General features: G+C 42.0%; 2 protein-coding genes across 13 annotated transcripts in view; one reads left to right on the top strand and one right to left on the bottom strand.

The window, feature by feature from the left end:
- Window positions 1–1077: 1077 nt before the first annotated feature.
- On the top strand, window positions 1078–16809 carry OPALIN (oligodendrocytic myelin paranodal and inner loop protein). Of its 5 annotated transcripts, XM_015456492.4 has the most exons (7): window positions 1078–1140; window positions 4160–4312; window positions 4777–4812; window positions 8664–8696; window positions 10245–10364; window positions 11755–11811; window positions 14004–16809. In XM_015456492.4, exons 2-7 carry the CDS (start codon window positions 4280–4282, stop codon window positions 14178–14180), a joined length of 456 nt encoding a protein of 151 aa, XP_015311978.1. In that variant the 5' UTR covers window positions 1078–1140; window positions 4160–4279; the 3' UTR covers window positions 14181–16809. The 5 variants fall into 5 exon arrangements, with proteins under 5 accessions (XP_015311978.1, XP_005566139.1, XP_015311980.1 ...); XM_005566082.5 differs by lacking the exon at window positions 4160–4312; XM_015456494.4 differs by lacking the exon at window positions 10245–10364.
- The window catches only part of DNTT (DNA nucleotidylexotransferase), a 42271-nt gene continuing 28914 nt past the window's right edge, over window positions 14578–27934 (bottom strand). For 2 of the 8 annotated variants that reach the window (XM_045362178.3, XM_065520160.2), the window contains exons 9-11: window positions 27402–27647; window positions 24051–24134; window positions 23621–23924 (exon numbers count right to left, since the gene is read on the bottom strand). In XM_045362178.3, the coding sequence (XP_045218113.2) occupies window positions 23739–23924; window positions 24051–24134; window positions 27402–27647 (516 nt within the window). In that variant the 3' untranslated portion in view covers window positions 23621–23738. Of the gene's footprint in view, window positions 19657–21473; window positions 21901–23619; window positions 23925–24050; window positions 24135–27401; window positions 27648–27934 lie in introns of those variants that run through there. The other 6 variants (XR_012418016.1, XM_045362180.3, XR_012418017.1 and 3 more) reach the window with 6 other exon arrangements.

Here is a 27934-nt window from a genome sequence, read left to right as displayed (position 1 = left end):
AGCAATCTCGGTCACCAGCAATTACATCATGCATCTCTCCCACTGAAAAACCCTTGGGAAAGGCCCTAAGGGTGAAAATCTTGCCATGCCCTCCCATGCTGCATCAAAAGGGCTAAAACTCACTCCTTCGGGTTCTGCGAGTGCACCGAGCTTGCAGGGCTTAGCATTTGCTGTGGTTTCTGCCTGGGACTCTCCTCCCTCAACCCTTCACATGTCTGCCCTCTTCTCACCTTTCATGCACAGCTTCAGTGTCATCTCCCAGAGTCATCTAAAGCAATGGCCTCCTCTCTCACTTGAGTTGTTCTCTCCTTACATTCCTGTCTGCTCCTTTCACAGTGGTTTTCATTTCAATGGCCAAATCATTGGTTTAATTCTGTGGTTTTATTGGCAACTCATTCACCATTTTAAAGAGGCAAATCTCTAACAGGGAAATTGTAAGTTACAAAGCAGCCCAAGTCCATGGCTTCCTCCAGGTCTAGAGAGCTTCCCACCCAAAATGCAAACACAGAGAGGGGTGAGGCCAAACTCACACCAGGCAGCTCATTGTCCAGTGAGTGCAGCACCTTGAGGCGGCTGGAGCCCCCAGCAGTGCTACTCCTGAAACAGAATGGGCCCCCACCCCTTCTCCAGACATCCTGAACGTCCATGCTTTGTCCATGTAACACATTGACTCCATCATGAGCAGTAACATGGTTAATGTGGGTTTCTGTTAGCTGGGGATGGAGTGGCCAGCCTCAGCCTTGTGTAACCCATTGTTTCCAAAGAGCTGCAGGCTGCAGAAGGCCCCAAGCTCTCAGGCCAGCTGTGGCTTCTTTGCTGAGATGGAGGTATAGCCAAGAAAGCAGCCTGAAAAGTAAGAAGGACAAAAAGTCAAGGCAAAGAGGGTGGGTGAACCAGGCCATACACGGTGGCCATGGAGCAGCAGCCCATCTTTCCCGAGGGATGGACTGAGGGCTTGGCTACTCCCCTGACCATAAATGGCTTGACTAGGGTTCTCTTGGAGCCACCTCTCAGCCTGCCTCTGCAGCTTTGTCAGCTAACTGTTCCTACAAATGAAAGACACAAGCCAATAACGCCAGCGAGAAAGGAGTTTGCCAAAGGCAGTGTACGAAGAAGGTTCTTGGGAGACTATCAGAAATGGTGAGTGAGAACTGGCATCTCTTCTCAATCAAACCTTCATTGCTTACTATAAAGAACAATTCCCAGGCTTCTAAAGCTCACATCTCCTAATTCAATTAAATGTACAATGAAGCAAACGGACTTGATTTTAAATTATTTTCGCATATGCAAAATACTAATACTTTTTTAAACTTCTCACTGAATATTTGCTGATCTTGTCTGTCTTTTATTTTGATATTAAGGTTTGTTTTTAAACCCCCATCCCCACATAAAAGAGTGCAGAGTAGATGTTTCATATATGTTCACTTTCTAGTTGAAGCAATGGATCTGATCAGCGATTTTACCTGTCTTACTTGTTTAATCTGGCTTTTTGTTCCATTATCAGCAACATGGATGGTCATCATTGATCAGAAATTTTCCATCTTTCTTGTTTACCTGTGATACATGTTTGGTTGTGACTCAATCAAATGAAGTTTGCTAAGTTAGAAGAGAAAACAGAAGAGGGTTCTGTGATTACTAAAGAATTATGGAAACAACCTAGGTGTCTATCAGTAGATGAATGGATAAAGGGACTCTGGTTTATATGTATATATACAATTGAATATTAGCTTTAGAATAGGAGGAGCCCCTGCCATTTGCCATGTTTGTCCTATTTGGACCTGGAGGACATTATGCTAAGTGAAATAAGCCAGACATAAAAAGAAAAATATTGCATAATCTCACTTTCTTGTGGAATCTTTTTTTTTTTTCCTCACAAAAAGGATTATTAAAAGGAGTAGAACTCAGTCTTTGGAGTTAGGAAGATCTGTGATTTAACTTGATCTCTACCACTTATAAGCTGGTGAGCAAAAACCTATCTTGGTCTCAGTTGCCACAGGTATAATATAGGAATAACAGTGCTCCCTTCATGGGGAGGTTGTGAGTACGGGGTCTTATACCCAGCATACCTTCAATAGCAGTAAGTTTTTATCCTGTCTTTCCTCCTTTCTCTCATAAACTGCAAACTTATAATGAAGGACGTTCAGTCACTGAAATCCCAAAATGCCTTCAGAATCATTGTGTAGATATTGCGTAGTGCTCAGACTAGCAGTAAGCAATAATTGCATTGTATCAGATTTTAGTACTTTGATTATTGCTAACTCATGCTTGCAATTCCATTCCACAAGAACTTTCCTATCCTTAGCTCTGTGCTGGCCAGGCCATAAAGAATATGCTACCACATGATCCCTAAAACACAGAGGGCGTTTTACAGTTTGGGAGAAAGGAGCTGCCACAGACAATGTTACGGTATTCCCTTGGGTCTTATCTTGTGAAGTGGGCAAGGCAAGTTAATAGCATCCCATTTTGAGAATGGGAAAACTGAGCCTTGGAGAATAGATTTGTTGTGAGAAAATGGAGACCAGAGAGTTTGAGTGACTTATCCAAGACTACACAGCTCCTAAGTGGCTAAGTCTGGACTCGAATCTAGATCAGGTGGCTCCAAGCCCAGGGTTGCATCACCCTACTCAGCTGTGCCTCTGAAGGGCACTGCATCAGATTCTTCTCCACCCCAATTTGTGCGATGTTTTTCTCTCCATGACAGCACTGTACTGTGTTTCTACAAAATATGAGTGTCTTTCTAAAATTGGCCAAAATCTCCGTCATCCAAGTGTTGATAAACAACGCATGCATGGCCCACTTGTTGCTGCACGCCCTCTTCTGCTGTCCTCCCAAAGGAAGCTTTGTCTTAGGGCTGCTGACATCAGTCCTCGGTGCCCACTGATGAGATAAGGCTCTGGGCAGCTGCATTCAGTGCAGCGACCATCCAGTGTCCTTGCAGCACCTGTTGGTTTGGTGCAAGTGTGAAGAGAGGTGGTTAGGTCCCTCGAGCAAGAGGCCCCTGACCTTAGAGGCCCAGACATCCCTGTGCTCCAACATCATCCCAGAAGCAGAGGTGCACAGTGCTGTTGGCCTGGGTGCTCTGATTCATCCACAGAGACTTTTGGAGTTGCTTGGAAGCCCTGCAGAATGGTGGAAAGAGGTTGTCACCAGGACACTCAGGTTCTGGTGATGGCTAAGTTGTTGTTTGGACTTGGGAAACCTGTTCAAATTCTTGAGGCTTGGTTTATTTTCTATAAAATGTGGGTGTCCTATTGCCAAGAGGCAGAGAAGTGAGCAGTCACCACTGAGGCGTGCTAGCTGAGCAGGGCCACCTTGATTGAAGGACATAATATTTGGGGCAAAAGCCAAGGGGACTTACACATTCTACGTGCTTAAAACACTGCTGGTTCACAAAAGATTTTCTTGTTCATTAACCCATCTGAATTCCAACCCATCAGTAAGTCAGCTGAAATAGGTGTTTTGTCAGTTTGCCTGTGTTGGGGTGAGCTCCTCTGTTACTGTTTTTCGGGTTGGGGTTGAGTCACACAGACTGGAGCCCATTGACTGGTTTTGAGACATAGGCTCTAACTATTCTCATTTGTCCATGAAGTGATTTTTGATGAGTCCCTAGGTTTCAGTTTCCTCTGCTGGAAAATGAGGATTTTGAGAGAGATGATCTTTCAGGTAATTCAGGTGTGAAACATGATTCTTTTGGATTCTTTAATGTTTCACAACATTCCTCTTGTTGGATAACATTTAATTTTAAAACTTAGTAAATGCATTGTTTCTAGAATGACAGAATCTGGTCTTGGGATGCTGGGAAGATGGGGAGCTGTGGTATAGGCCAAGCCCAGGGAAATCTCTGGGGGTCAGGGAGGCCAAGGCTGAAGGAGGGCCCAGCCAGGAGGCATTAATCCACGGTGGCTGGACCCAAAGGGCTGAGAGTCCAGAAAGTGGGAATAAGACCACTTCCACCCAGGGAAAGAGGGGAAAATAGTTTCACCGGCTGAGTCAGAACAGATCTACCCATCATTCCAATCTAGGTAGGGAAAGGACTTGGTAAGGAGCAGCCTGGAAAAGCTGGAGTAACAGGGACTGGGGACAGGGAGAAGAAAGGAGCCACCTGAGGCCCTGGGCAGGCTGTTTGGTGCTCCATTGAGCCCACGATCTTTAAATTTAGACTCCATATTTGTTGGAGAGATGAGACCAGCTACTAAGTGAGGGGAGGAAAGAGAAGGGTTTGCTGCTCGCCTGTCCTCCTGGCCACTTCAGCTCCAGCAGCCTAGAACCTCTGCCTCAGATGCAGCAAAAACAGAAGCCTTGCCTTGCCCAGGTAAGGATCAGGTGTTCTTGTCAGACTGTGCCCTTTGGGGGTCTTACCTTCTACTCCAAGGAGAAAACACAAAGTACTTCTAAATTCACCAGTTTTCTCTCTCAAAGGAGTTCTAGGGGAATAAACATAATTTTAGCATTTTGCTGAATTTCTAGTAAGTGTTTGGGGCCCTTATGAATGGGACCCCTCAGGCAATAGCCTTGCAGGCTGCCTCTTCATCTGATCCTGGTTCAGGACCTGGTCGGGGGCGGTGGCAAGACTGACTTGATGCTGAGGGAGGAATTCATGACAGGCTTCTTTCCTCCCCTTCCTTCTTTTGGGGCCCAGATTGGGCATGATGATGGGGGCTGGCTGAGTCTATAGAATCAATGACCTCTCGGAATCCACCAGGGTCAGTGAGTTTGAGGAAGTCAGGAGCTTGCTGACCATCCCTGGGAGCTTTAATATTTACTTCTATCTTGCAGAGTTTTTCACTGAACTTCACCCTGCCGGCGAACACAGTAAGTACAGCAGCCCCCATTCACCAGGCAACGCAGAGAAGACCAGTGCAGAATTTACAGTAGATCTCCAGAGCTCACATAAACCTCACACATAGTGATAAGTTACACAGACTTTCTTTTCTTTCTTTCTTTCTTTTTCTTTCTTTCTTTTCTTTTTTTTTTTTTTTTTTTTGGAGACAAGGTCTTGCTCTGTCACCCTGGCTGGAGTGCAGTGGCATGATCTTGACTCACTGCAACTTCCACCTTTTGGGTTCAAGCGATTCTCTTGCCTCAACCTCCAGAGTAGCTGGGATTACGGGCGCGCACCACCATGCCTGGCTAATTTTTGCACTTTTTTAGTAGAGACGGGGTTTTGCCATGTTGGCCAGGCTGGTCTCGAACTCCTGACCTCAGGTGATCTGCCCACCTCAGCCTCCCAAAGTCCTGGGATGATAGGTGTGAGCCACTGTGCCCAGCCATTTACATAGACTTTCAAAACGCACTCAGGAATAGTTGAGAGGTGCTGAGATAATTTATTTCCATTATAAAATTTATAAATACACATTTTGAAAATGAAAATAGGAAAACAACAACAACAATAAAACATCTAAACTCTCATCAGCAGAAAACTGGTATAACCCCTTCCTGTCCTGTTTGGCGTTACATAAATTTTGACTTTTGTTGCTTTGTACTATTGTTTCCTTACTCTCTATATAATTTTATATCTAAATGTCCTCCACTAGTTATTATAACCATAACTGTTATATGGTTGATCACATAATCATGTGATCGTATTATGATCGCATAATATTTTTTCAAGTTAATTTTTTTTAGTTGATTAACTATCATTAGGAATAACTTTGTGATACATGGCATTATAGAGAATCCTCATCTGCATTTAAGATAATTTCCTTATATGTATTCTAAAACGGGAATGATTGGGTCAACAAGAATGAACATTTTATGGCTCTTGATTATGGCATTTAGTTGCAAGTCAAAATTGAGGTTTTCAACTGCCAATGGTAGAGTTTCGGTCCACAGCTGATCCTCCATCTTCTGTTTGCACATTGCATGTAGATAACACTAACAGCCAAGGTTGTTATCTGATCAGCAGTGCTGCTATGGTTGAGCAAGGCATTTTTCTGGCCCAGTTTTTTAGTGGGCTTGGCTGTGCCACATTTTTCTGATAAGCTGTATGATTATTCAAAGAGAATAAACTGATTCTTACTCGTAAGAGGGCTCCTAAGCCAGTGCTCATTTTACTGAAACATGGGGGCATAGTTCTAGAGAGTAGCATCAAGTTAGAACCTGGTGACTTATTGCTGGACCTGTGGTGCCCACTACTGTCTGCCCAGACCTCTGTGAACTGAATACACTGGCACCTGCTCTAGCCTTTGGTAGGGGGCACTTCTGAACCTCCCCAACTTGCTCTGCTTCCCTGCTTCAGCTTCTGCCTGTTGGCTTCAGGCTAATTCCCTAATTCTTCCTCCTTTTCCTGTTAAAACCTTTCCGTTCCATCACTGCTGGAACTTTCCCCTGGCTGTCGGAACCCAGCAGGTCCATAGACACTCCAGATTCTGTGTTATCTTGGCCCATCACATCAAGAGAATGCAGAGAAGCAAGAAGCCATTTTTTGGGGAGTGGGGGTGAGTAGGATGGAAGAGGGCCCTTATGTGGCCAGTCATCACCCTTTGGAGTACTTTCGTGGTTAACAGCTCATTTCTCTGAGAACTGTCTCTTCACCCTTTGATCCCGTGCAGAGCAACCAACCATCTTGCTTTGCCTGGTGTTGTCTGTTTTTAGCACCGAAAGTCCTGGGCAGCTCTCTGGACAATGGGGATGGTAGGTCATCCTGCCTGGAAGTCACGTTTCTCCTGCATAACCCTTCCACTTCAGTGCAGCTGGGTAGCCTGGGAATGCCAGTGCCCTGGGAAGTGGGACAGAGGTGGACACCTGGATCTCTGTGGGGAGTTTGGAACAGGGCTCCCTGCTGGCCATTCCCTGCTGAGGACTGAAATGTCAAATTCAGTCAATTTGTCAGTTCAGTCTATACTGAACTGTCAAGTATGAAAAATGGGGCTCAGACACTGCATTCGGCCATGGAGGCCATGTAGCACAGTGGTTAAGAGCGTGGATCCCAGAGCCAGACTGCTTGTGGGGGGGGTGTCACCTAGGGCTGTGTGACCTTACACAAGTTGCTTCACTTCTCTGTGCCTCGCTCCTCTCATCTGTAAAATGAGATTATCATAGTCCCATTAGTGTTCACTGGCAGTTGTATAGAATAAATAAGTCAACATGGGAAAAATTCTTGAACAGCCTGGCACATCCTAAGTGCTCCATGGCATTAGCTGGTACAATTAGCAGAAGTTTATGAGGGCAGAAAAATCCATCCAAAGAGAAAGAGAGAAGCAAACAGCAGAGAACAGTAGAGGCAGGAGGCCATGCTGCTCCGGAGTGAAGGAGAAAGGAGGGTGCCTTCAGTTCACACAAGTTCCCTGTTCCGAGCTCCAGTCCCTGGAGAAAGCAGCTTCCCACCTGCCCTTGGGCTCCATGGAACACTACTATATTCTTAGAGTTGACACCTTCCTTTTTTTTTTTTTTTTTTTTGGTCAAAGCCACCCTAAATATATTTCTGTACTCTGAAGACAGGAAGCCTTACCTGAAACAATGGCTGATTCTTCCTACTGCCCTTAGAAACAGAACACCTTAGGGAAATGCAGGATTAAAGTAATGTGGGGGTGGGGGAGATTGTGATTAGGTCAAAGTACAACCATTTAAGTACCAAGTGTCAGTGCCTGGTCATCAAAACTTTCTTTTGATGGGAGCTCTCTGGGAAAGAGGTCTGGGCTTGGAAGTCAAACACCCAAGTTTAGTTTAGAGTTATGATTATCTGTGAAACCTTGGACAAGTCCTGTAACTTCTCTGAGATCTATTACATTTTATTTGTAAAATGGAGTTAATAATTGTCAAAAGTCCAAGCCCCAGGACTCCAATATATTCGATGAGATTGCTGAGAGTATTAAATAAATAACAGATCTGGACAGAGCTTTGCAAAGTATAAAGGGATAACAAGAGTTCATACTTCTGCTCCTCCTTCGATCCTCCTAATAACCCTAGAGGCAGCTACTACTATCCCTATAGATATTGTATAGATGGAAACAGGCAGCCCCTTATCTTGTGAATGGAGAATTGGCTGTTCTATGGCAGGCAGTGTGAGCCCAGGACCTGTGCTCTTAATCCCACAGCATACCACTTAGTGTGGTTTACACAGTTTCTCATGCAGAACTTTGTTCCTTTAGATTTCTTAATCAAGGTAAACTCTTGCCTGAAATATCTTCTAGATGAGTGAAATCCAATAACCTTGCTTAAGAGGTGAACCAGAAGCATGTAATGCATTCGTTTCATCTGGAATTATCCCCAGGAGCATGGATGTTTGACAACTTCTGCCATTTGCTTCGTCACATACTTACTTGAAAACAAGCAAGGCTTCCTTAAAGAGCCTTGCTTCCACCAGTATTTATATGTGTTTCCCTTCTAGCAATGGGGACAAGTAGGCCCAAAGTGTGCCAAGTGTGCTGACTGGGACACAAGGAAGCCCTTTTGAGTTGTAAAATGTGTCATGGCACATCCGCAGGGTGAATAATGAAGGCATTGCCTGAATTTCCTAATTCTTTTCTCCTGGTAGCCAAATTTTATTCCAGTTCTTACCTGGGAAGCAATCAAGTTAGGTTCTGTTTGGTAGTTTTTAACAGAAAGTTTAGCAAAGGGATAAACTTTAGGCTTTATGGACTAACCTTTGGCAGATTATCTTATATAATGTGTATTCTATAGATTTTTTGTTCTTTTACAATGTATGTTCTTTTTCCATACAGACATCCTCTCCTGTTACAAGTGGGAAAGAAACGGTAACTATAACACTTAAATTTACAAAATGGGGATAATAATAATGCTCCATCCGTCTTGTGCATTTGTTTTGAGCTTTAAAGTTTGATAGGTGAACTGTCACTAAGCACAGAATCTGGCTCAACAATTATTCTTGACCAGCTCAGCTCAAAAGTGAGGGAGAACATGCGAAATCACAGATGGATTTCACAAAGTGTTGAGCAAAAGAAGCCAGACACAAGGAGTGTATATCTTATATTTGCGTCTATCGTATGCTGAAAAACAGACAAAACTACTCTATGACAATAGATTTCAGAATAGTGGTCACGCACAAGGAGGCTGGAAGGGATTTGAGGGGGATCCTGAGATGCTGCTAATGTTCTGTTTCTTGATCTGGGTGTTGGTCTTATGGGTGTATTCCTCGTGTGAAAAGTCATCAACTTATATATTTATGATTCATATACTTTTATTATTCTTCAATAAAATCAATTCCCCCCAAAAGTGAAGGTGAATCCATTATTAAATGAGTTGCACTTTTATAGGGATTCTGCAGATGATCTTCAATATTTCCAGATAGTCTGCAAATCTGAAAACTTATGTGACTAAAAGCATGACTATTTCCACTCCAATCAAAGCAAAATAGGAATTTGAAAATTAATTGGTTAATGCATTTAGTGCAAATAAATTTTTTTTGAAAGGCTAAAGGTCACTTTTATTTATGTTTTTATTATACTTTAAGTTCTAGGGTAGATGTGGACAACGTGCAGGTTTGTTACATATGTATGCATGTGCCATGTCGGTGTGCCGCACCCATCAACTCGTCATTTACATTAAGTGCAAATAAATTTTTTAAAATTCATATTAAAATAGTGTGGTATGGCTGGGCACGGTGGCTCACGCCTGTAATCCCAGCACTTTGGGAGGCCAAGGCGGGCAGATCACGAGGTCAGGAGTTAGAGACCAGTCTGGCCAATATAGTGAAACCTTGTCTCTACTAAAAATACAAAAATTAGTTGGGTGTGGTGGCACGTGCCTGTAGTCCCAGCTACTTGGGAGACTGAAGAAGTAGAATCATTTGAATCCAGGAGGCGGAGGTTGCAGTGAGCCGAGACTGTGCCATTGCACTCCAGCCTGGGTGACAGAGCGAGACTCAATCTCAAAAAAAAAAAAAAAAAAAAGTGTGGTATATAATAAAAGATTTTATTTTTAGCCAAACAGGTGAAAATGGCATCTAATTGTTGCTCTGATTTGTATCTCAGCTTTTCCTATGTTGAGGAGACATTTGTATTTCTGTTCTAAAGAATACCTGTTCGTATCGTTTGCCCATTTTTCTATTTGATCATTACCCTTTCCAATAGATTTAAACTGTTTAAATTAAGTCCTATGAAAGTAAGTCATTTCTCATGTGTGTTACAAACATTTTTGCACATTATTTCATTACCCTTTTGATTTTGTAGATGATGTTTGTGATCCATGCAGATTTTTTGTTTTATTTTTATTCTATTGAATTTTTCCTTTATTCTTGAAGACTCTGGGCTTCCCCTGACCCTGTGCTTTTCATTCTGTGCCAGGACTGCGGGCCCTCTCTTGGATTAGCGGTGGCCATCCCCTCCCTGGTGGCCACAGCCCTGCTGGTGGCTTTACTATTTACTTTGATTCACCGAAGAAGAAGCAGCATTGAGGCCATGGAGGTGATTACCAGCTTCTTTGGGTCCAGATGTGTAGGCAGGCAGCATTTCAGTGAATTGGCTTTTGGACTAAGGGTGTCAGAATTCAGGGCCCATGTCTATTTCCTGAGGACAGGATGCTGGAAGTTTCTGGGCCATAATTTCCACTGCAGACACAACATTAGGCACCAAACAGAGCTGATTTGTCATCAACTCTTCAGGTCAGTTGAGGAATTCCTGGCAAGGATAGTATTTGGGGTAACAAAAAGTAGCAGTGGAGAGGGATGTCTGTTGCCATGGCAAACACATGTCTGTACAGTGGGTGTGCTTTCTAAAGTTGAGAAACAAAAGCGCACAAGCTTCACAAAGAGAGGATGGAGATAATGTTAGGAAAGATAGAAGACGAAGAGGGGCTGAGGTGTCCATGGTAGGAATGTATCCAGAAGTACGTGGCTCTATCTATCTTTGCCTTTTTCACACATCTGAACATGTATAATTCACAAGGGAATCTATATCCTCCCCATCCAATCCATGCCCCCAATGCCAGACTGTTCTAGGGACTGTGTTTAGAATTCAAAGGCCACCTAGACCCATATCCAACAAGGTTCCATGGTTGTGACAGAACTGCGTCACGTGGACTCTGGGTTCTAACTCCATTCTCTATTCGCATTCACAGTTGTTATCATATGGGTAAGCATTAATTAAGAGATGGAAAATTGAGGTTCTAAACCAGACTCTGCCCCTTTATGATTTATATGATCCTGGACAACTTGGTTAGTTCAACTCCAAAACAGGAGTCATAGAAACTACCCTCCCTATTTTAAGAGGTAGGGAAAGTTCTAAGGATGAAATGAGATAATGGATGATGAACATCTTTACGTGTAAAGATGTGTTGACAAGCTGTAAATTTTAAACACATTGAGAAGTGTTGTGGTTGGTGGTGGTATTGTTTAAGTGATAGTTTCTCAACCTCTAGTGCACTTTAAAATTATTTAGGAAGCTCAAAATTTCCAATCACCAAAGCCAATTAAATCAGAATTTCTGGATGACAAAGCTGTGGCACTGATCTTGAAAAAAACAAAAACAACTTTTTAATTATAATTTCAAACTTATACTAAAATAGAGAGGAGAGTATAATGAAAGCAATTATTAACTCATGGCCAATATTGTTTCATCTCTACTCTCACCCTGGATTATTTTTGGATAACTCACAATGATATTTCTTGGCTTGGGTATGGGTTTGGTTTGGTTTGAGGTGGGGATGTTATTAGATGCCTCTGTGTTTGTTTTGTTTGTTTCAATGCACACTCAGATTTAAAAACCACTGATTTTAATCATAGTTATGGTCAAATGCTATGCCCCTTCACTTCTTTTTCTTTCTTTCTTTTATTATTATTATTTTTTTCCAATTTAGGAAAGTGACAGACCATGTGAAATTTCAGAAATTGATGACAATCCCAAGATATCTGAGGTAAGAACTCTTGGATATACTCTCTATATACCATTTACACAGTAAACAAGCTAAGTGTTTTAAAGCTTTTCATGCACAAAAGAAGCACAGTATGAGCACATGTGGAAAGGAGACGACCAAGAGGAAGTTCAAGCATAAAGGAGGTTCTCAGTGCATTTTTATCGGCTGAACAGAAATTCAAGCTTCCTTTAATATTAGAAAATCAATTTAATATAATTTATTTTGCTGACAAACTAAAATAGAAAACTCACGTGACCATCTCAATAGGTGAAGAAAGTTCAAAAAAATGTAACAGTGATATGAACTCTCAGCAAACTAAAAATAGAATGGGAACTTCCTTGACTTGAAAGAAGATGTCTTTAAAAAAAAAAATACAGCTAATGTCATACCTAACAGTAAAATGTAGAAAGCATTCTCTTTAGATCAGAAATAAAACAAGGATGTTCACTAACACCACTTCTATTCAATATTATACTTTAGATCCTAGTCAATGAAGTAGGATTTTAAAAAATTAGACAGTATAAGCCTGGTGCAGTGGCTCATGCCTGTAATCCCAGCACTTTGGGAGACTGAAGCGGGTGGATCACCTGAGGTCAGGAGTTTGAGACCAGCCTGGCCAATATGGTGAAATCCCCGTGTCTACTAAAAATACAAAAAATTAGCTGGATGTGGTGGCGGGCGACTGTAATCCCAGCTACTCGGGAGGCTGAGGGAAGAGAATCGCTTGAATCCAGGAGGTGGAGGTTGCAGTGAGCTGAGATCGCACCATTGCACTCTAGCCTGGGTGAAAAGAGTGAGACTCCATCTCAAAAAAAAAAAAAAAAAAAAAAAAAAAAAAAAAAATTAGAAAATATAACACTGAAAAGGAAGAAACAAAATTGTGATTATTTGCAGATGATATGATTGTCGACATAGAAAAGCTAAATCTGGCTGCGTGCAGTGGCTCACGCCTGTAATCTCAGCACTTTGGGAGGCCAAGGCGGGTGGATCACCGAGGTCAGGAGTTCTAGACCAGCCTGGCTAACATGATGAAACCCCATCTCTACTAAAAATACAAAAATTAGCCAGGTGTGGTGGCAGGTGCCTATAATCCTAGCTACTCGGAGGGGCTGAGGCAGGAGAATCACTTGAACCTGGGAGGCGGAGGTTGCAGTGAGCCAAGATCGCGCCATTGCACTCCAGCCTGGGGGACAAGAGTGAGACTTCGTCTCGAAAAAAAAAAAAAAAAAGAAAGAAAGAAAAGAAAAGCTAAATCTACGAAAAATTACTTGAATTAACTAGAAATTTTAACAAATTTACTGGATACAAAAATCAATATACAAAAGTAATTTACACTTTCAACATCAACAACAATTAGAAAAAGCGATTTTAAAAATTACCATTTTGTGATGGTAATTGGTAATAAAAATATGTACAATGCTATGGAATAAATCTAACAAAAATATGTAATATCTTTATGGAAAATAATAAAACTTTGGTTAAAAAAACTATTAAATAATACCTAAATAATGGGGGTTATATACCATGCTCCTGGATAGAAAGTGTTAATAATATTACAATATCAAACAATGTTAATCTATATAATAAATGTAATTTCAATACAAATCCCAATCAATTTTTTTCATGGAACTTAATGAGGTCCTTCTAAAATCTATATGAAATAAAGTAGAAAAAGAGTTAAAAAGACACAACAAACAGATAGGTGGAACAAACAGAAAATAAATAGCAAGATGGTAGATTTAAACCTAACCATATCAATGATCACATTAAATGTAAATAGTCTAGATACCCGAATTAACAGGAAAAGATATTCAGATTGGTTATAAAAACAAGGTCCAACCATATGATGCTTACAAAACTCACTTTAAATATAAATTCACAAATAGATTAAAAATTAAAAGACAAAAAATGAGATACTTTGTTAACAATAAACAAAAGATAGTTGAGTGGCCTGAAAGCTCCCCAAAGCAGTAAGATCAGGCAATTGTGGGTCTCTCCTCATTTGTTTTCTGTCTCTCAAGGACCATTGTCCTTCCTTGCCTGTTGTCTAGTGTCTTGAAAACTATTGCTTCAAATGTTGTGTCTGATTTTGGTTATTTCAGGTGGGAGGGTAAATGTGGTTGCTGTTAGTGCATCTTGTACGGAAGAATTCTCTGCAGTCGTTTTAAAAAAAACCTATTTGTTTCCTTAAGAATCCTAGGAGATCACCCACACGTGAGAAGAATACGATGGGAGCACAAGAGGCCCACATATATGTGAAGACTGTAGCAGGAAGCGAGGAACCTGTGCATGACCCTTACCGTCCTACTATAGAAATGGAAAGAAGGAGGGGATTGTGGTGGCTTGTGCCGAGACTGAGCCTGGAATGATGCAGCTCAGTCAAGGAGCAGACCTGGCACTGGAACAGGGTTGAAAACCCAGGGTTTTTACTTGGAGAGGAGAGATGCCAAGCTGCTTCTTAATCAATCCAAATTTCATTTACAGATCTGGAACACTTTGGGGCTGATTTGTCTCTTTAGGGGACATCCCCAATATGGTTAATTCCAACTCTCAGACCTTGTGCTTTAGTTAGTACATGTGACTCACCAGATGGGGTCCTTAGATCCTGTTCCTGCTCCCAATGGGAATTTGCTTTTCTTTGTCATTTTGGGAAAGGGGCTTGGTTTCTGAGTGTCTTGTCTTCTCATTCTTTTTTTTTCATATCCTTTTTCTCAAAAAAGCCATCAGCTCTGACTTTCATGGAAGTGTTGCCAAGGTCAGCCTGGTGCAAGTTGGGATATAAATGAAACTTATGCAGGATGTATGAGAGGAAGCAGTTAATTGTTTCTAAATATCTCAGGGTAGAAATCACGTGGAACCACACATTCCCTGACCACAGGGAAGCACATGGCTCAGTCACGTCATACAGCAGTGGAAAGAATATGGATTCTTAAGTCACACCTACCACTGAGCAGCTGTATGACTTTGGAGAAGTTGTTTAACATTTCCAAGCCTCAGTTTTTGCTTTTTTAAAGGAGGGGAAATATTTGCCTCATGTCATAATTAAAAAGATTAAATAAGAAATAAAAGGAAGTGTCTGCTACTTAGTTGCCAGTCAAAATGTTAGTTCTCTCTCTCTGCCCCCTTCCTCCTACCTCTTCCCATACTGCTTGCCTGATAAAATAGCTAGTCACCAGCATTTGTTCCCCATAGTCACAGGATCACACAAGGGAACATTTGGGGCAAACTTTCAGCAAGGCCTGTGGTCCAAATTGTTATCTAAAGATGATTCTAGGTGTTGCTGGTAGTATGTGAATCTTCCAATCTAGGTGTGATCTTGTCCTCATATGAATCAAGAAAAGCCAGGTTCTTACAAGTTCCAAATTCCAAATACAGAGACTAGTGGTGTTACATTTAACCTTAAAGATATTAATGTTGATGGAAATTCATGTTTCATATTAAAACAACACTTTGTCTTTACAATGAAACATTTTGCTTAATTTTTAAAGTAAGACATCATGATACCTCTGGTGGCAGCTCCTCAAATAACTTTAACTTTTGTGCTTTAGGGATAGTTGTTAAACTTACAGTTTCTTTTATGTTGTTTTTTAAAGGCTTCAGATTAAACAAGAGCCCTTAAGCCCATGCATAGCATTGCCGCTTCAGCTTGCTGAGGACTCTCTCCAAGGAGGCCAAATGGAAAAGGAGAGGCCACTTCAAGTGGTGTTGGCTCATTGAGCCTATTGGGCAAACTATAACCAGGTTGCCTTATTCTGTGTGGATTACTCCAGGATAGGCCACCCTCCAGCGTTCTCTTATCCCAGTAACTCCTCTTCCCATTTTCCAATCCCTCCCCAGCCTTTTTTTTCCCCCTTCTGTACTCTTCTTTTGCCTTCAATACAAATTTCATTTCCTCTGTGACTTTGGGCAGACTTCCTTCTAGCATGTGTCAGCTACCCCACCACCCAGCTGGCCTAGGAGACACATCATTCATTGCTCCTTCTTGTGTCTGTAATCAGAGAGTATTTAAGGAGGGCAGTTCTGTGATGGACTCTGTGTGTGTGTGTGTGTTGAAAGTAAAGATGGCTGGGGGAAGGCAAGAGTTTCTCCAAGATATTATTAGAAATGAGGGCTCTATCTATTCTGTGGGAATGGAGAAAAGACCCAAGTCCTTGGATATCATGGGGAAAAGCTGTGTGGCAGAAAGAAAAATCAAGAGGACCCAAGTGGATGGAGACAGGACCACAGGAATGGGCTTTCACTTTCACTCCCATGAGGAGGCTTCCAGGCAGCCTGGTTCCTCCCAGGGGGAAGGCCTGGGTCCAGGGCATCTTAAGTTCATCCACCAGCTCCGTGAGCCACACAGATATCCCAGAAAATATTCCTTTCTTACACAAGGCTTCTGATTGCTCAGAAACGTGCCCCTCTTCCCTGAATAACCAAGAACATGTTCTATAAACCCAGTCTCTGCCACATGTCAACACCTGCTCTTCAAAGCCCCTTCTGAAACTCAGTTTTGTGCCAAGTCTTCTGGATCTAATTACCTTAAACAAGCAGATTTAGCCATTTCTAAAGAGACGTGCCCAGTCATCCTGGTGCTTGTACTTCTCTTGCATGTCATGAAGGACCTTGGATTTACTGAGAACTCAGCCGTGGCCTTGGCTTTGATACTTACATGTGTCAGCCCTTGGGCCGATTGTTGATCATCCAGAGCCTCAGTTCTGTACTTGTGAAATGGAGACAGCAGTTCTCATCCCCGTAGCCCATGGAGTGGTTGTAAAGCTGCATTGAAATATGCATGTGACTAAGCCATGTAGCTAAAAGTGAGGGATGACTTGTATTTTGGATCACTTATTTTAATTCTACTTATAATCCATGGCTTAGAATCTTTATTTAAACATTGTTTCTATCAAACTAGAAAGGTTCAGCATTTCTGTCATTTACTTCTGCTATGATACCCAAGAACTTATGTTGGAATGAAGTGAAAAGTAAAATGGTCATTCTTATGAACCTACAAAATGTTTGTGGCTTTTCTTTGTCTATATTAGAGAACACTGGCCCTGTCCTTGGAACCAAGATTATCCCAGGGATGTTCCCAATATTGGCACTTTCTCTGCCAGGCTAGAAGACGTTCAGTCTTTCATGGAGGGCAGCCCTGTGTGGTAAGCAAAATGATGAGACCCAAAGTCAGAAGCTCTGCTTCCCTAACCCAGGGCTGCTGGTAAGTTGAGAGTCACCTTAGGCAGGTTGCACGATGTGTGTGGGTCTCATTTCCTCCTGTATCATCTGGTGTTTGAATTGGTCTGTCTCTAAAGTGACATCCATCCAGTCCAAACATTCTGCTTTGATTTTCCCCAAACCCTGCAAAGCACTCCTTCTGCCTGCCTGTTCCTCACTCCCATCAGCACAGCCTTCTATACCCTCTATGATTCTTCTCAGTTCCTGACTGCTGGTGGAGAGAGATAGTTACTTATTTATTTTGCCAAGAAATAACAATGATTAGTTTTGCTTAAGGCATTTCTCCCTGCAACATTGCGATGTTAATTGAAGACAAAAAAGTGATAACTAATTTTTGAAAGATTGCGAAGTCATATAATCTTTGCACTCCCACCATCTTGATGAGAATTATTGCTTAATGCATGAATTGATTTAACAAATGTGCACTGGCTTCCTTCCAATGTCAGACAGCCTGCCAGGTCCTAAGACAATGTTGGGGGCATAACGAAAATGCTAAACGTTTGTGGAAATGTTTCTCCACCCAATTGAATATGAATCTCCATCCAAGGAAATAATATCAGGAAAGCTTTTATACAGGTGCTTTGCCTCTAAGCTCGAAGTCATAAAACTAGCTCTCTCAGGCTCAAATGAGATAAGAATCTATACTCTCTTTCTTTTTCCTTTACCTGAAGTTAGAGGAGAAGGAGAAATGGGCATAACACTTCAATCCTCTGAGAATTCCAAATGACTGAAAAGTCTGGTTATGTCAGGCATACATTAAAGTGCTGTACCTCCAAGTAAAACTCAGAAAAAACCTTCTCTCCTCCATCCTCTAGAGAGGCTACCTGAACTCCAACAAGTTAAGGGGTGAAAAATACTAAAACTGGACAGGTGAGACTGGGGAACATTTTGGAAGTTGGCTGAGTCTGTCCAATAGGCTGTAGAACTTATTTCTAAAATGGATGGGGGCCTCTGGAGGACAGCCTGAGTGTACCCTGGGGCTTAAAATCTGATTTGTAATGACAGAGACTCAATGTATCATAGACTTTCATTTCCAGGCTAAAATGATTTGAAAGATTTGATTGTGAGCGAGAACAAACCATGTTGATAAAATTCTACCATAAATGTGATTGATTTTTTCATGAAGAGTCAAACAGTGATTACTGTTGACTCACCTGGCCAGGGATTACCCACTTATGAAAGCCAAGGTAAGGATATGGGTCTTTGTTTTGAGAGCTGGGGAAAGCCTAGCCTTGTGTCCCAGCCCTTCTAGTTTCTCTGCCCCAACCACTTAGGCCTCCTCTCTGTCCTTCAGAAGCCATGGTCTGTCCACAAGCATAGGCTTTCTCTCTGCAACTCAGACACGTGGGAACCTCCGGCTGCAAGAGCTTTGTCTCTGCTCATTTTATGCCATAGCACTCCTGCCATGTGGGCCTTTTCTCTGACACCATGGTCCTTGCACCACATGGCCTTTGCACATGCCGTTAGTGAGATAGAGCTGGAAGTTCATGGAGGCCAAGGTGAATAGAATTTGCAGCGTAGAGTACTGGAGACAGAGTTGCACAGAAACAGAGGAGACCCTTTGATTATTCTATTGATCAGCATATGCATGTGAGAAAACTACCCAAGGCTGGAGAAAGAACCACACAAAGGGATTAGAGGGAACAATACTCTAAGCTCTAATGGACCAGGCCTCTCAGTGGGAGGCCAGAAACAGTGCCTGTTCCCAAACAGCCAGAGTAGAAAACATCATAATTCACCAGGCATCAGGTAGAACAATGAGAAAAGTATTGCTTCAGTAGTGGGGAAGAATATTAACCCTGGATTAGACTATGTTAGTGCTGCCTAACAAAGCTCAAAAGCAAGATGAGGACACATTAAACTGTTTCCAAGTAAATTAACCACATCCTGGAACAAAGTTTAAGAATATTAACAGGAATACAAAAATATCCAGGAAAAAATTCACAATGTTCACAATGTCTAGAATCCAATGTAAAATTACCAAGCTTGCAAAGAGGGAGGAACACGTGACCCATAATGAGAAGAATACTCAGTTAATAGAAACTGACTCAATATTGACACAGATGATATCATTAGTAGACAAGGACATTGAAACAGTTACCCTATATTCCATGTATTTAATAAGCCAGAGGAAAAATTGAATATGTTAAATAGAAGCATGGAAGATAGTTTTTAAATCCTAACTCATAAATCTAAAGATGAAAACTATAATGTGTGAGATAAAATTCTGGAGAGGATTAATGAAACTAGACATTGCAGAAGTAAAGATGAAAACTATAATGTGTGAGATAAAATACTGGAGAGGATTAATGAAACTAGACATTGCAGAAGAAAAGATGAGTAAACATGAAGATACAGCAATAAAAACTACCCCAAATAAAATACAGATTTTAAAGACTGGGAAAAAAGTGAACGAATAGAGCATCGGTGATCCCTGGCTTCTTACATATAGTTGCAATGTTTTTAACAGATAATCGACTTCCTACCTTATCTGCTATATCATACTGTGCTTGCCTCCAAGAGTTCTTCTGTCAGCCATCAGAGGGCGCTCTGCTCCCAAAGTAGGAGGCACTGGCGAAGGCTGAGTTCTGGTAACTAGGCACCACAATAATTGAAAAAAATTCTGGCCTACAGAAAAAAAAAAAAAAAAAGGCCAGAACTGATAAAAATTCTGGCTTACAGAAGGAAAAAAAAAAAAAAAGAAAAACAAAGACATGCACATTTGTGGAATCTCCAACAGGCCTTTTCAAATAAGGAAAATAGCATTTAGAATCTGTGAGGTTCTCTGATGGGGGAACTCCTCCGGCATGGACCTCCTGGGGTTATTGTGTGGTGGGGACCTCCAGAAAACAGGGCTGGGGAGTTGCTCAGTGAAGGTGACAAGGCCACCTGCACATTTCCCAAATGTCAGCCACCCGCGTCCCTCTCTCTTCATTCTTGCCACACCCCCATTCCACTGGTAATATTTCCTAAGTGATTTCCCTGACCTTGAGTCGCTTTTCTTATTTAAATAAGCCTACTCCAAAAAGGAAGCTTTATATCACTACCATCAATAAGGAACCATTTTCATAACACCTCTCGAATACAAACACCTTTCTAGAACATAAGCTTTATGCTTATAATCATATAGGCAGAGATTTTTGACAGTTTTGTTATCTTTTCTATGCCCTGTGCCTAGAAAAATGACTGACATAGTAAGCACTCAATAAATATTTATCGATTATATCAGTATGAAAATGTTAATCTACTTACTACCTAGAATAATCTTGAATATCATAACCGAGAAACACTGGACAGCAGAAAAGACTAGAATACTTTGTGGATTTTGGGATTTGAGGTCAGTGGGGGTGGCTGCTGTTCACCCTCCTGTTGTCCCCAGTTTTTTTTAGCCATCAACTCAAGATGTGACACACACACACACAACCTGAGGCCCTTTCAGTGTGTTAGTTTCAGCCTGGACTGTCTTTAGGTTCCAGAATGGACAAAAGTTTTCACCCGCCGCTTCACACCCATTAAGATAGCTATTACAAAACAGACAATGCAGAAGATAACAAGTGTTGAGGATGTGGAGAAATTGGAACGCTTGAGCACTGTTGGTTAAGAATGTAGTAGGGTGCAGTTGTTATAGAAAACAGTACAGTGGTTCCACAAAGAGTTAAACATGGTATAGAATAACCATTGAGTCCAGCAATTTTATTACTAGGTCCCTACCAAAAGGATTGAAAGCAGGGACTCAAACAGATACTTGTATGCCAAAGTTCACAGCAGCATTAGTCACAATAGCCAAAAGGTGTTGTATCTCCCAAAATTCTCTTCCCAGAGGGACTAGAAGGAAGGGAGAAGGGTCATCATAGGCCTCCCAGCTCTTTAGCAGGCTGAAGACACGGAAGCAGCTGGAACAGATGGCCTGTTAATTCCCTTCAAGGCAAAGGGTCCATGCCTCCTGGAGGAGGGAGGAGGAAAGAACAGGTCTGGAGCCCGGGAATTCCAAAATTTCCCTCAGCCAGGGCTCCCTCCCTTCCCTTGGGTACCCTCAGATGAAGAAGCCAAGAGAGATTGACTTCCTGAGAGGGACTAAGCCATAAGGTGTAGACAGAAGCTCCAAGATGGAAAAAAGAGGGAGATATTTCTTTGGTGGTTGAGGACATTGTCTTTCCTTCAGCATGATGGCAGGGAGAGTACATCCTTTACGTGGTGTTGTGCTGGGATGCTTAGGGATCCAGCTGTACACAGGCACTGAGCCGAGCTGAGCCAGTCCAGAGGCAGCACCCCTCCTCCACAAGCTCCAGAAGGGACCCAAATCCCCTCTGGAATCTCTGCATCTTCTAAGTAAGCCTGTTTGTCCCCTTAAGAGAAACTGTAAGCTCTTTATTCTTCTGCTTGGTTACACTTGTGTTTTAAAATAGTTTATAATATTTGAGTGAAGAAAAACAGATTCCATCATCTTGTTTCCTTCTGTTTTTATTAGAGATAGACAGTATTTCAGCTACACTGTGAACAAAGTGGGCTTTGATGAGCTTCCCTGAATCAGCCACCAATGACAACATCGTTTCTCTTGAAAAATGCATTATGAATTCTACGCAACAGTCATAAACATGGCCTATTAGAACCTTACCCATTACCAGTGGCGCCTTCCCATGTTTCCAAAGCTATATATTTCTAGTAGCGATCTGCATTTCAATAAGACCTAAATAACCCTGAACTTTCCTATGGCATCTTTTACTAATATGAAGCATAATTTATTTAACTTGAAAACAAAAGGGAAAAAAGGTTGACAACATTTTCCTAGGCATTTCTTTCCCATGGTTCAATATAATCCAATCCCAGATGCGCAAAAATTTCTTCTTCACTTTCTGCTTTGAGGAATATCCTCTGAAAACATAACAAGAAATATGTGCATTCAGATATTTTTCATAAGCACCATGGTGTGGACACAGTGAAAGTGTTACTTATAAAACTGCCTTGTCAGAATGAACTATAGCCCAAACAGGAGCCCTGCTTCTGAGTATAAAAAGTCATTTTAAATGACTTTCCAAAATATGGTACTAAATGAATTAAGGTAAAATCATAACAGCTTTAACATATTCAGCAAAAGCCATTTGTATATTTTTTCCTGTGGGCTGTAGTTCGGAACCACAGCTGTTTATTAGAACAACCTGATGGAGTTTAAAAGATAAACATTGAAGCTTGAGCCATACTCCAGTCCAACGAAATCAGAAGCTCAGGAGAGGTCTTGTAATCAATCTATTTGAATGCACTGGGTAATTCTAACATGCAGTCATAATTATGTACTGCTGGTAATTATAGGATACTTGTATGTGTTGGGTTTTCCTCTAGCTTTCCATGCTTGCCTCTAACCCCAGCAGGATCCCACCCTGTTATCTCTCTAAGACCAAGCAGCTCTTCTCCTCCGTCCCTTCTTGTACATAGCACAGTGCTAGGCACTTGCTTACATTGAGTTATTTAGAATGTATTAATTGGTAAGTGTTCCTTCATTGTACTATGTGAATCTGCCTTCACCCACATGCTTAGCATCCGAGGCTTTCCTGCCAGCATCCACAGCCCCCTCTTCTCCGAGCAGCACCTGGATTTTTCTATGGGAAACCGCTCCTCTTGACTCTCAGTCCAGGAGGGTTAGGTGGAGCTGTTCCCAATTCCAAGAAGAAGCACATGACCCAAGTCTGGCCAATCAGAGCCACAGTAATGGGTTCAGGGATCGGCGCATGACCCAGTCCTGGCCAATGAGCATCAGGTAGGATTCTTGGGGGAACTATTAGGAAACAGGCTCTTCTCTGTTGAAGTAACTGGAAGAGTGGGACTTATCGGAAAACTTGCCTGCGAATAAAGGCAATACTGAGGGAAGCCTGCCTGAGCACCCATATTCGGCTGCCCCTGAACCCTTAGATATTGCGGAATATAACCCAAGTTCCCTTTTTCGTTTATGTCACTTTAGATTTGATTTCTGACACTTGTAACTGAGACAACTCTGAGTACACCTCATTTAGACTACAAGCTCCTAGAGGGAAAGGACATTACTTTTTTTTTTTTTTTTCCTGACACAGAGTCTCACTCTGTTGCCCAGGCTGGAGTGCAGTGGTGTGATCTCGGCTCACTGCAGCCTCCGCCTCCCGTGTTCAAATGATTCTCCTGCCTCAGCCTCCCAAGTAGCTGGGATTACTGGTGCGAGCCGCCACACTTGATTATTTTTTGTATTTTTAGTAGAGATGAGGTTTCACCATGTTGGCTGATCTTGAACTCCTGACCTCAAGTGATCCACCCTCCTCGGCCTCCCAAAGTGCTGGGATTAGAGACGTGAGCCACTGTGCCTGGCCAGTACCATTACTTCTAGTTATTTTGAGTTTTCTTTCCCCTGGAGCCTATTTTGGTGTCCTTGATCACTGTAAGAAGAGTAGCCCTTAGTACTGTGTATTTAACAGTTGGATATTTAACTCTTCATAACTTCTCCAGTCATCTATCGTTTTGCTGAGAGCTGAATTGGATCATGACCACAGTAAGACTAGCACGCCAAATGAGTGACATGGCTGGTGAGTGAGACTGGCTGGCTGCTCATTTATGTCTCAGGGCAGTTCCGTTGCTCTATTTCTTGCAGCAGACTGTTGTTAATGGCCTACATGGCCACTCAGAATGCCACTGCCCCCTGCATTTGAGGGGTACACAAGTAGTATTTGTGATTTCTGGGGATCCCTGGTTTACTTTGGAGTTACTCGTTGCCAACACCAAGGATATACCAAACCCGTTAATATGCACTGCTGGACTGGTTCTGGAAGCCCAATTAGCTCATCATCTTTCAGCCAAAAGCTCTTGAAGTGCATTCTGGGCCAGGTGGAAACTGTGAGTCTGTGGAAATCTTTCCTGCTGCCCTTAACTCTGATCAACTGGAAATAGAACACGCATAACAAAGGAAACCATACTTGGATACTAAAATCAGTTCCTGAAAAGAGCTCGGGGGCCAGCCTTGGGGATGAGGATCAAAGTAGCCAATTTTAGGAAGAGAACTGTACCTTGGTCTTGTCATATAAAGCATGGTTATCCAGAATCATCTTCCGTTCATGTGTGGCATAGCGCCGGAGGTCTCTCTCAAACTGCTGGACAGGAGATAGTTAAAATAAATTATTAACACGTCTAGAATGTCTTCAGTATTAGGTGGCTACATCCCTCTAGTGAAATATCTAACTCCACTAAACATTCTCAAAGTGATTTTCCTTCCCCAGGGCCAAGTTCTCTGGTGACAGAGGTCTGTGCTCCCATGAGCACACTAGAATGTAAGCTCTGTGAGAGCAGGAACCTGGTTTGTTCTGTCCATAACCATATTCCCTCAAATAGTGCCTCACATGTAGAAGATGTATAGCAAATATTTTATTGAATGAATAAATGAATAGCGTGAGCATTGTACCAGAATAATGCCTGGTCCAGAGTGAATGCTGGATAAATACTAGTTTGGTGGGTTTTAAATGATTTGGAATATTGTTATTGTAAAAGAGGATGGAGGAGTCAGGGAACCCATTCCAGCTTGGATTTTGTCCCTTCCTGGCTGTACATCTCCTGACAAGTCATCCAGACTCCCTGAATCTTGGTTGAGTGAATGAAAGGATGGAGGAAGGACATGATTAAGGCTCCCTCTGGCTTTAACATCCTTTCACACGGAGATGCCATGAAACTAATGTTCTAAGTCACCTGCTCTTGGATGACATCTCCCACATCAGGAATGGGCTCTGAGACTGAAGAGAGCAACACATGAAGCCTAAGACAGAGGACAGGAACACCTTGGCAAAAAGAGGGCAACGAATTGCCATGGAGACTAGTTTTCCTGAGAGAAACACAATCTAGAAATTTTGTCCTCTTCATGTGGGATTAGGGAGCAAGCCTGGGATACTGGTGCCCTCTAGTGGTAAGGAACAATTTGCTATTTTAGGAAAGCTAACCTGGGATGGGTGAGGAGATGGACTTTGCAATCAGAAGTCCTTTGTTCACCCAGCTAACAAGCAAAAGAGCTTAGTGCTCTGCCAGTGCCTTGCAGAAAGAACAGCAACAATTTCTGAGAACTCTGAGGAAAGAGACTAGAATGTGCTGAAAACATGTCCATATTAAAAATAAAATGGGCAAAGGTCAACCACTTTAGTCAGTGATGCTTAACTGGCATGACATTGCATAACCAAGGACTTCTTTCTGGAACTTTCCCCTTTCTCAATCAACTACGTGTTCCCAAAGACTTATGTCTATCACACAAATTGCATTTATGGTATATTTTTTCTTTTCTTCTCCCTTTTTTAAGAATGAAAGGAGCATTTAGTTGTCAGTCAACATTTGTGATTAGAGTAAGAAATCCCACTGCTAAGATGCTGTGCTGAGTTAATTCCAGTCCAAAGCAAAGACACCTGACATTTAACCCAAGACTGAGAACAATTAATTTCTGTTGTGTCATTCATCTGTATAAAACCCTCTACGAACTCATTTCACTCAAAACAACAGCCAGCTACCTGGGAAAACAGGAGAAACAGTGTGAGGTGTTTAGTTGGGAGGGTGGAACACATGCAAGTGGGACTCAGATCACAGGTGTCCTCTCCTGTGAGTGAGAGGAGATGGGAACTACTGCTTATCCAGTACTAGCCATGTGCTGGCTTAGTGCTGAGGCTTTGAGAACATCATGTCACCTAATGTCTCTGCAACCCAAGGAAGTAGCTAAGGTCATCGTCCTCATTTTCCTGATGGGAAAATTGAGTTTTACAGGATATAGGGAACTTGTCCAAGATCACCCAACAGTAAGAAGCAGAGCAGGAGCTTGCAACCAGGTCTGGGATCAACTGGTATTCTTTCAAAAAAATCTTATAGCTTGATTTTATTTTTAATTAACATATAATAATTGTATGCATTTGTGGGTTATAATACGATATTTTGATACATGTATATACATTGCAGAATGATAAAATCAGACTAATTAGCATGACCATCACCTCAAACATCTACTATTTCTTTGTGGTAAGAACATTAAAAATCCTCTCTTTTAGCTACTTTGAAATATGCATTTTTATTAACTATAGTCACCATACTGTGCAATAGAGCAGAGCTTCTTCCACCTACTGACTGTGTACTTCTTGACCCTTTTCCCTCTCCATTTTCTGCCCTCAACCCCCAGCCTCTGCTAACCACCATTCTACATTCTATTCTCTACTTCTACGCATTTGACCGTTTTAGATTCTACATATACAGAAACGAGATCATACAGTATTTGTCTCTCTGTGCCTGACTTATTCCACTTAACATAATGTCCTCTAGGTTCAACCATCTTGTCTCAAATGACAGAATGTCCTGTTTTCAAAAGGCTGTGTCATACTCCACTGTGCATATACCATATTTTAAAAATCCATTCATCTGTTGTGGATGCTTAGGTTGTTTTCATATAATATCTTGGCTATTGTGTATCATGCTGCAGTGAACACAGGAGTGCAGACCTCTCTTTGACACACTGAGTTCGTTTCCTTTGGATATATACCCAGAAGTAAGATTGCTGGATCATACGGTAGCCCTATTTTTAGTTTTTTGAGGAACTTCCATACTATTTTCCAAAATGTGTAATTTACAACACCACCAACAATATAAGAGGGTTCCCTTTTCTCCCCAGCCTCACCAACACTTGCTGTCTTTCATGTTTTTGGTAATAGCCAATCTGACAGATGTGAGATAACATCTTATTGTGGTTTTAATTTGCATTTCTCTGATGATTAGAGATGTTAAGCAAGATGGCAATATCTGCTTGCCATTTATATGTCTTCTTTCGAGAAATATCTATTCAAGTCCTTTGCCCATTTTACACAGGGTTATTTGTTTTCTTGTTATTGAGTCTTTTGGTTTCCTTGTATATTCTGGATAACGGCCCCTTATCTGATGTATGATGTGCAGATATTTTTTCCCAATCTGTGAGTTGCCTCTTCACTTTATTAATTGCTTCCTATTTCAACCCCCTTGCTGGTTTCTGTACTTCAGTGGTTCTCCCACTTGAGCTGCATCAGAAACACCTGGAGGCCTTTTCCAAACACAAATTTCCGGGCTGAACTCTCCAGAGATGCTGATTGGATTCCATAGGTTTGGGGTAAAGAATTTCCATGTCTAACCTGTTCCTGGGGAAGGCTGCTGGTACTGGTGTTGGGGACCACACACTGGGAATAACTGTTTTAAATTAATCTGTCATATTTGACCATGTGTGGACAGGATGCCTTGATTTAGAGGTTTCTGGGTACTGCCCCCTCCCCTGTCACCCGGCCCCTGTTGCCATCATCTCTCCCCTGGGCCCAGGTAGACTCGACCTACGTCTTTCGGAAAGCTGACATCATATCATGGGTCCATGTAGCGCTTACCCGTGAGCCAGTCCATCCCAACAGGGCGAAGGCACGACGCTCGTAGGGGCACATGACTAAATCCACACGGATGGCCTTCCAGGTCTTTCCCTCCTGCCAGCTGGACTGGTCACTGTCCACTCTTTGAAGAGGCAATTTGAAAATCAAAAAGCACTTTTGAAAATGATCCAAAGCATCAACTTTCCTGCTAGGCAACCTGAGCTTTTCAAATGTTGACTCCACAAGGTCATAATATAAAAGTAATCCCTGAAAAGAAACAGAATGGTGTCAGGAAAAGGCCCTGACGAAGAGGAGCCATGATTTTATACTGGATTCTTAACGAAATCTTTACAGATCTGAGCAGAACATGAACATGTGTTTGATCTTTCATTAAAGGTCTACCCGCAAACACTAGGAGAAAACACTAAGAAAGTGGTTGCATTATCTTCCCTTTACAGAAAAGGAATTTAGTGATGAGAGAGGCTGAGGCAAAGCCACTTAAGGGCAAAACTGCAAGAAAATCTCCATCTCCACTTCTGAACCTCAGCTAGTGC

Source organism: Macaca fascicularis, chromosome 9 (assembly GCF_037993035.2).
Source record: "Macaca fascicularis isolate 582-1 chromosome 9, T2T-MFA8v1.1".
In the NCBI taxonomy this organism is placed as follows: domain Eukaryota; kingdom Metazoa; phylum Chordata; class Mammalia; order Primates; family Cercopithecidae; genus Macaca; species Macaca fascicularis.
Note: the sequence above shows the minus strand (reverse complement) of the source record. Positions and strands in the feature narration are given on the sequence as shown.

What these genes read in the sequence shown, in the direction of transcription:
- OPALIN (XM_015456492.4), top strand. Translation starts at nt 4,280, where the DNA reads ATGCAGCAAAAACAGAAGCCTTGCCTTGCCCAG. An exon ending in GCAGCATTGAGGCCATGGAG is followed by an intron (nt 10,365 to 11,754) that starts GTGATTACCAGC and finishes TTTCCAATTTAG; the next exon opens with GAAAGTGACAGACCATGTGA. An exon ending in ACAATCCCAAGATATCTGAG is followed by an intron (nt 11,812 to 14,003) that starts GTAAGAACTCTT and finishes TGTTTCCTTAAG; the next exon opens with AATCCTAGGAGATCACCCAC.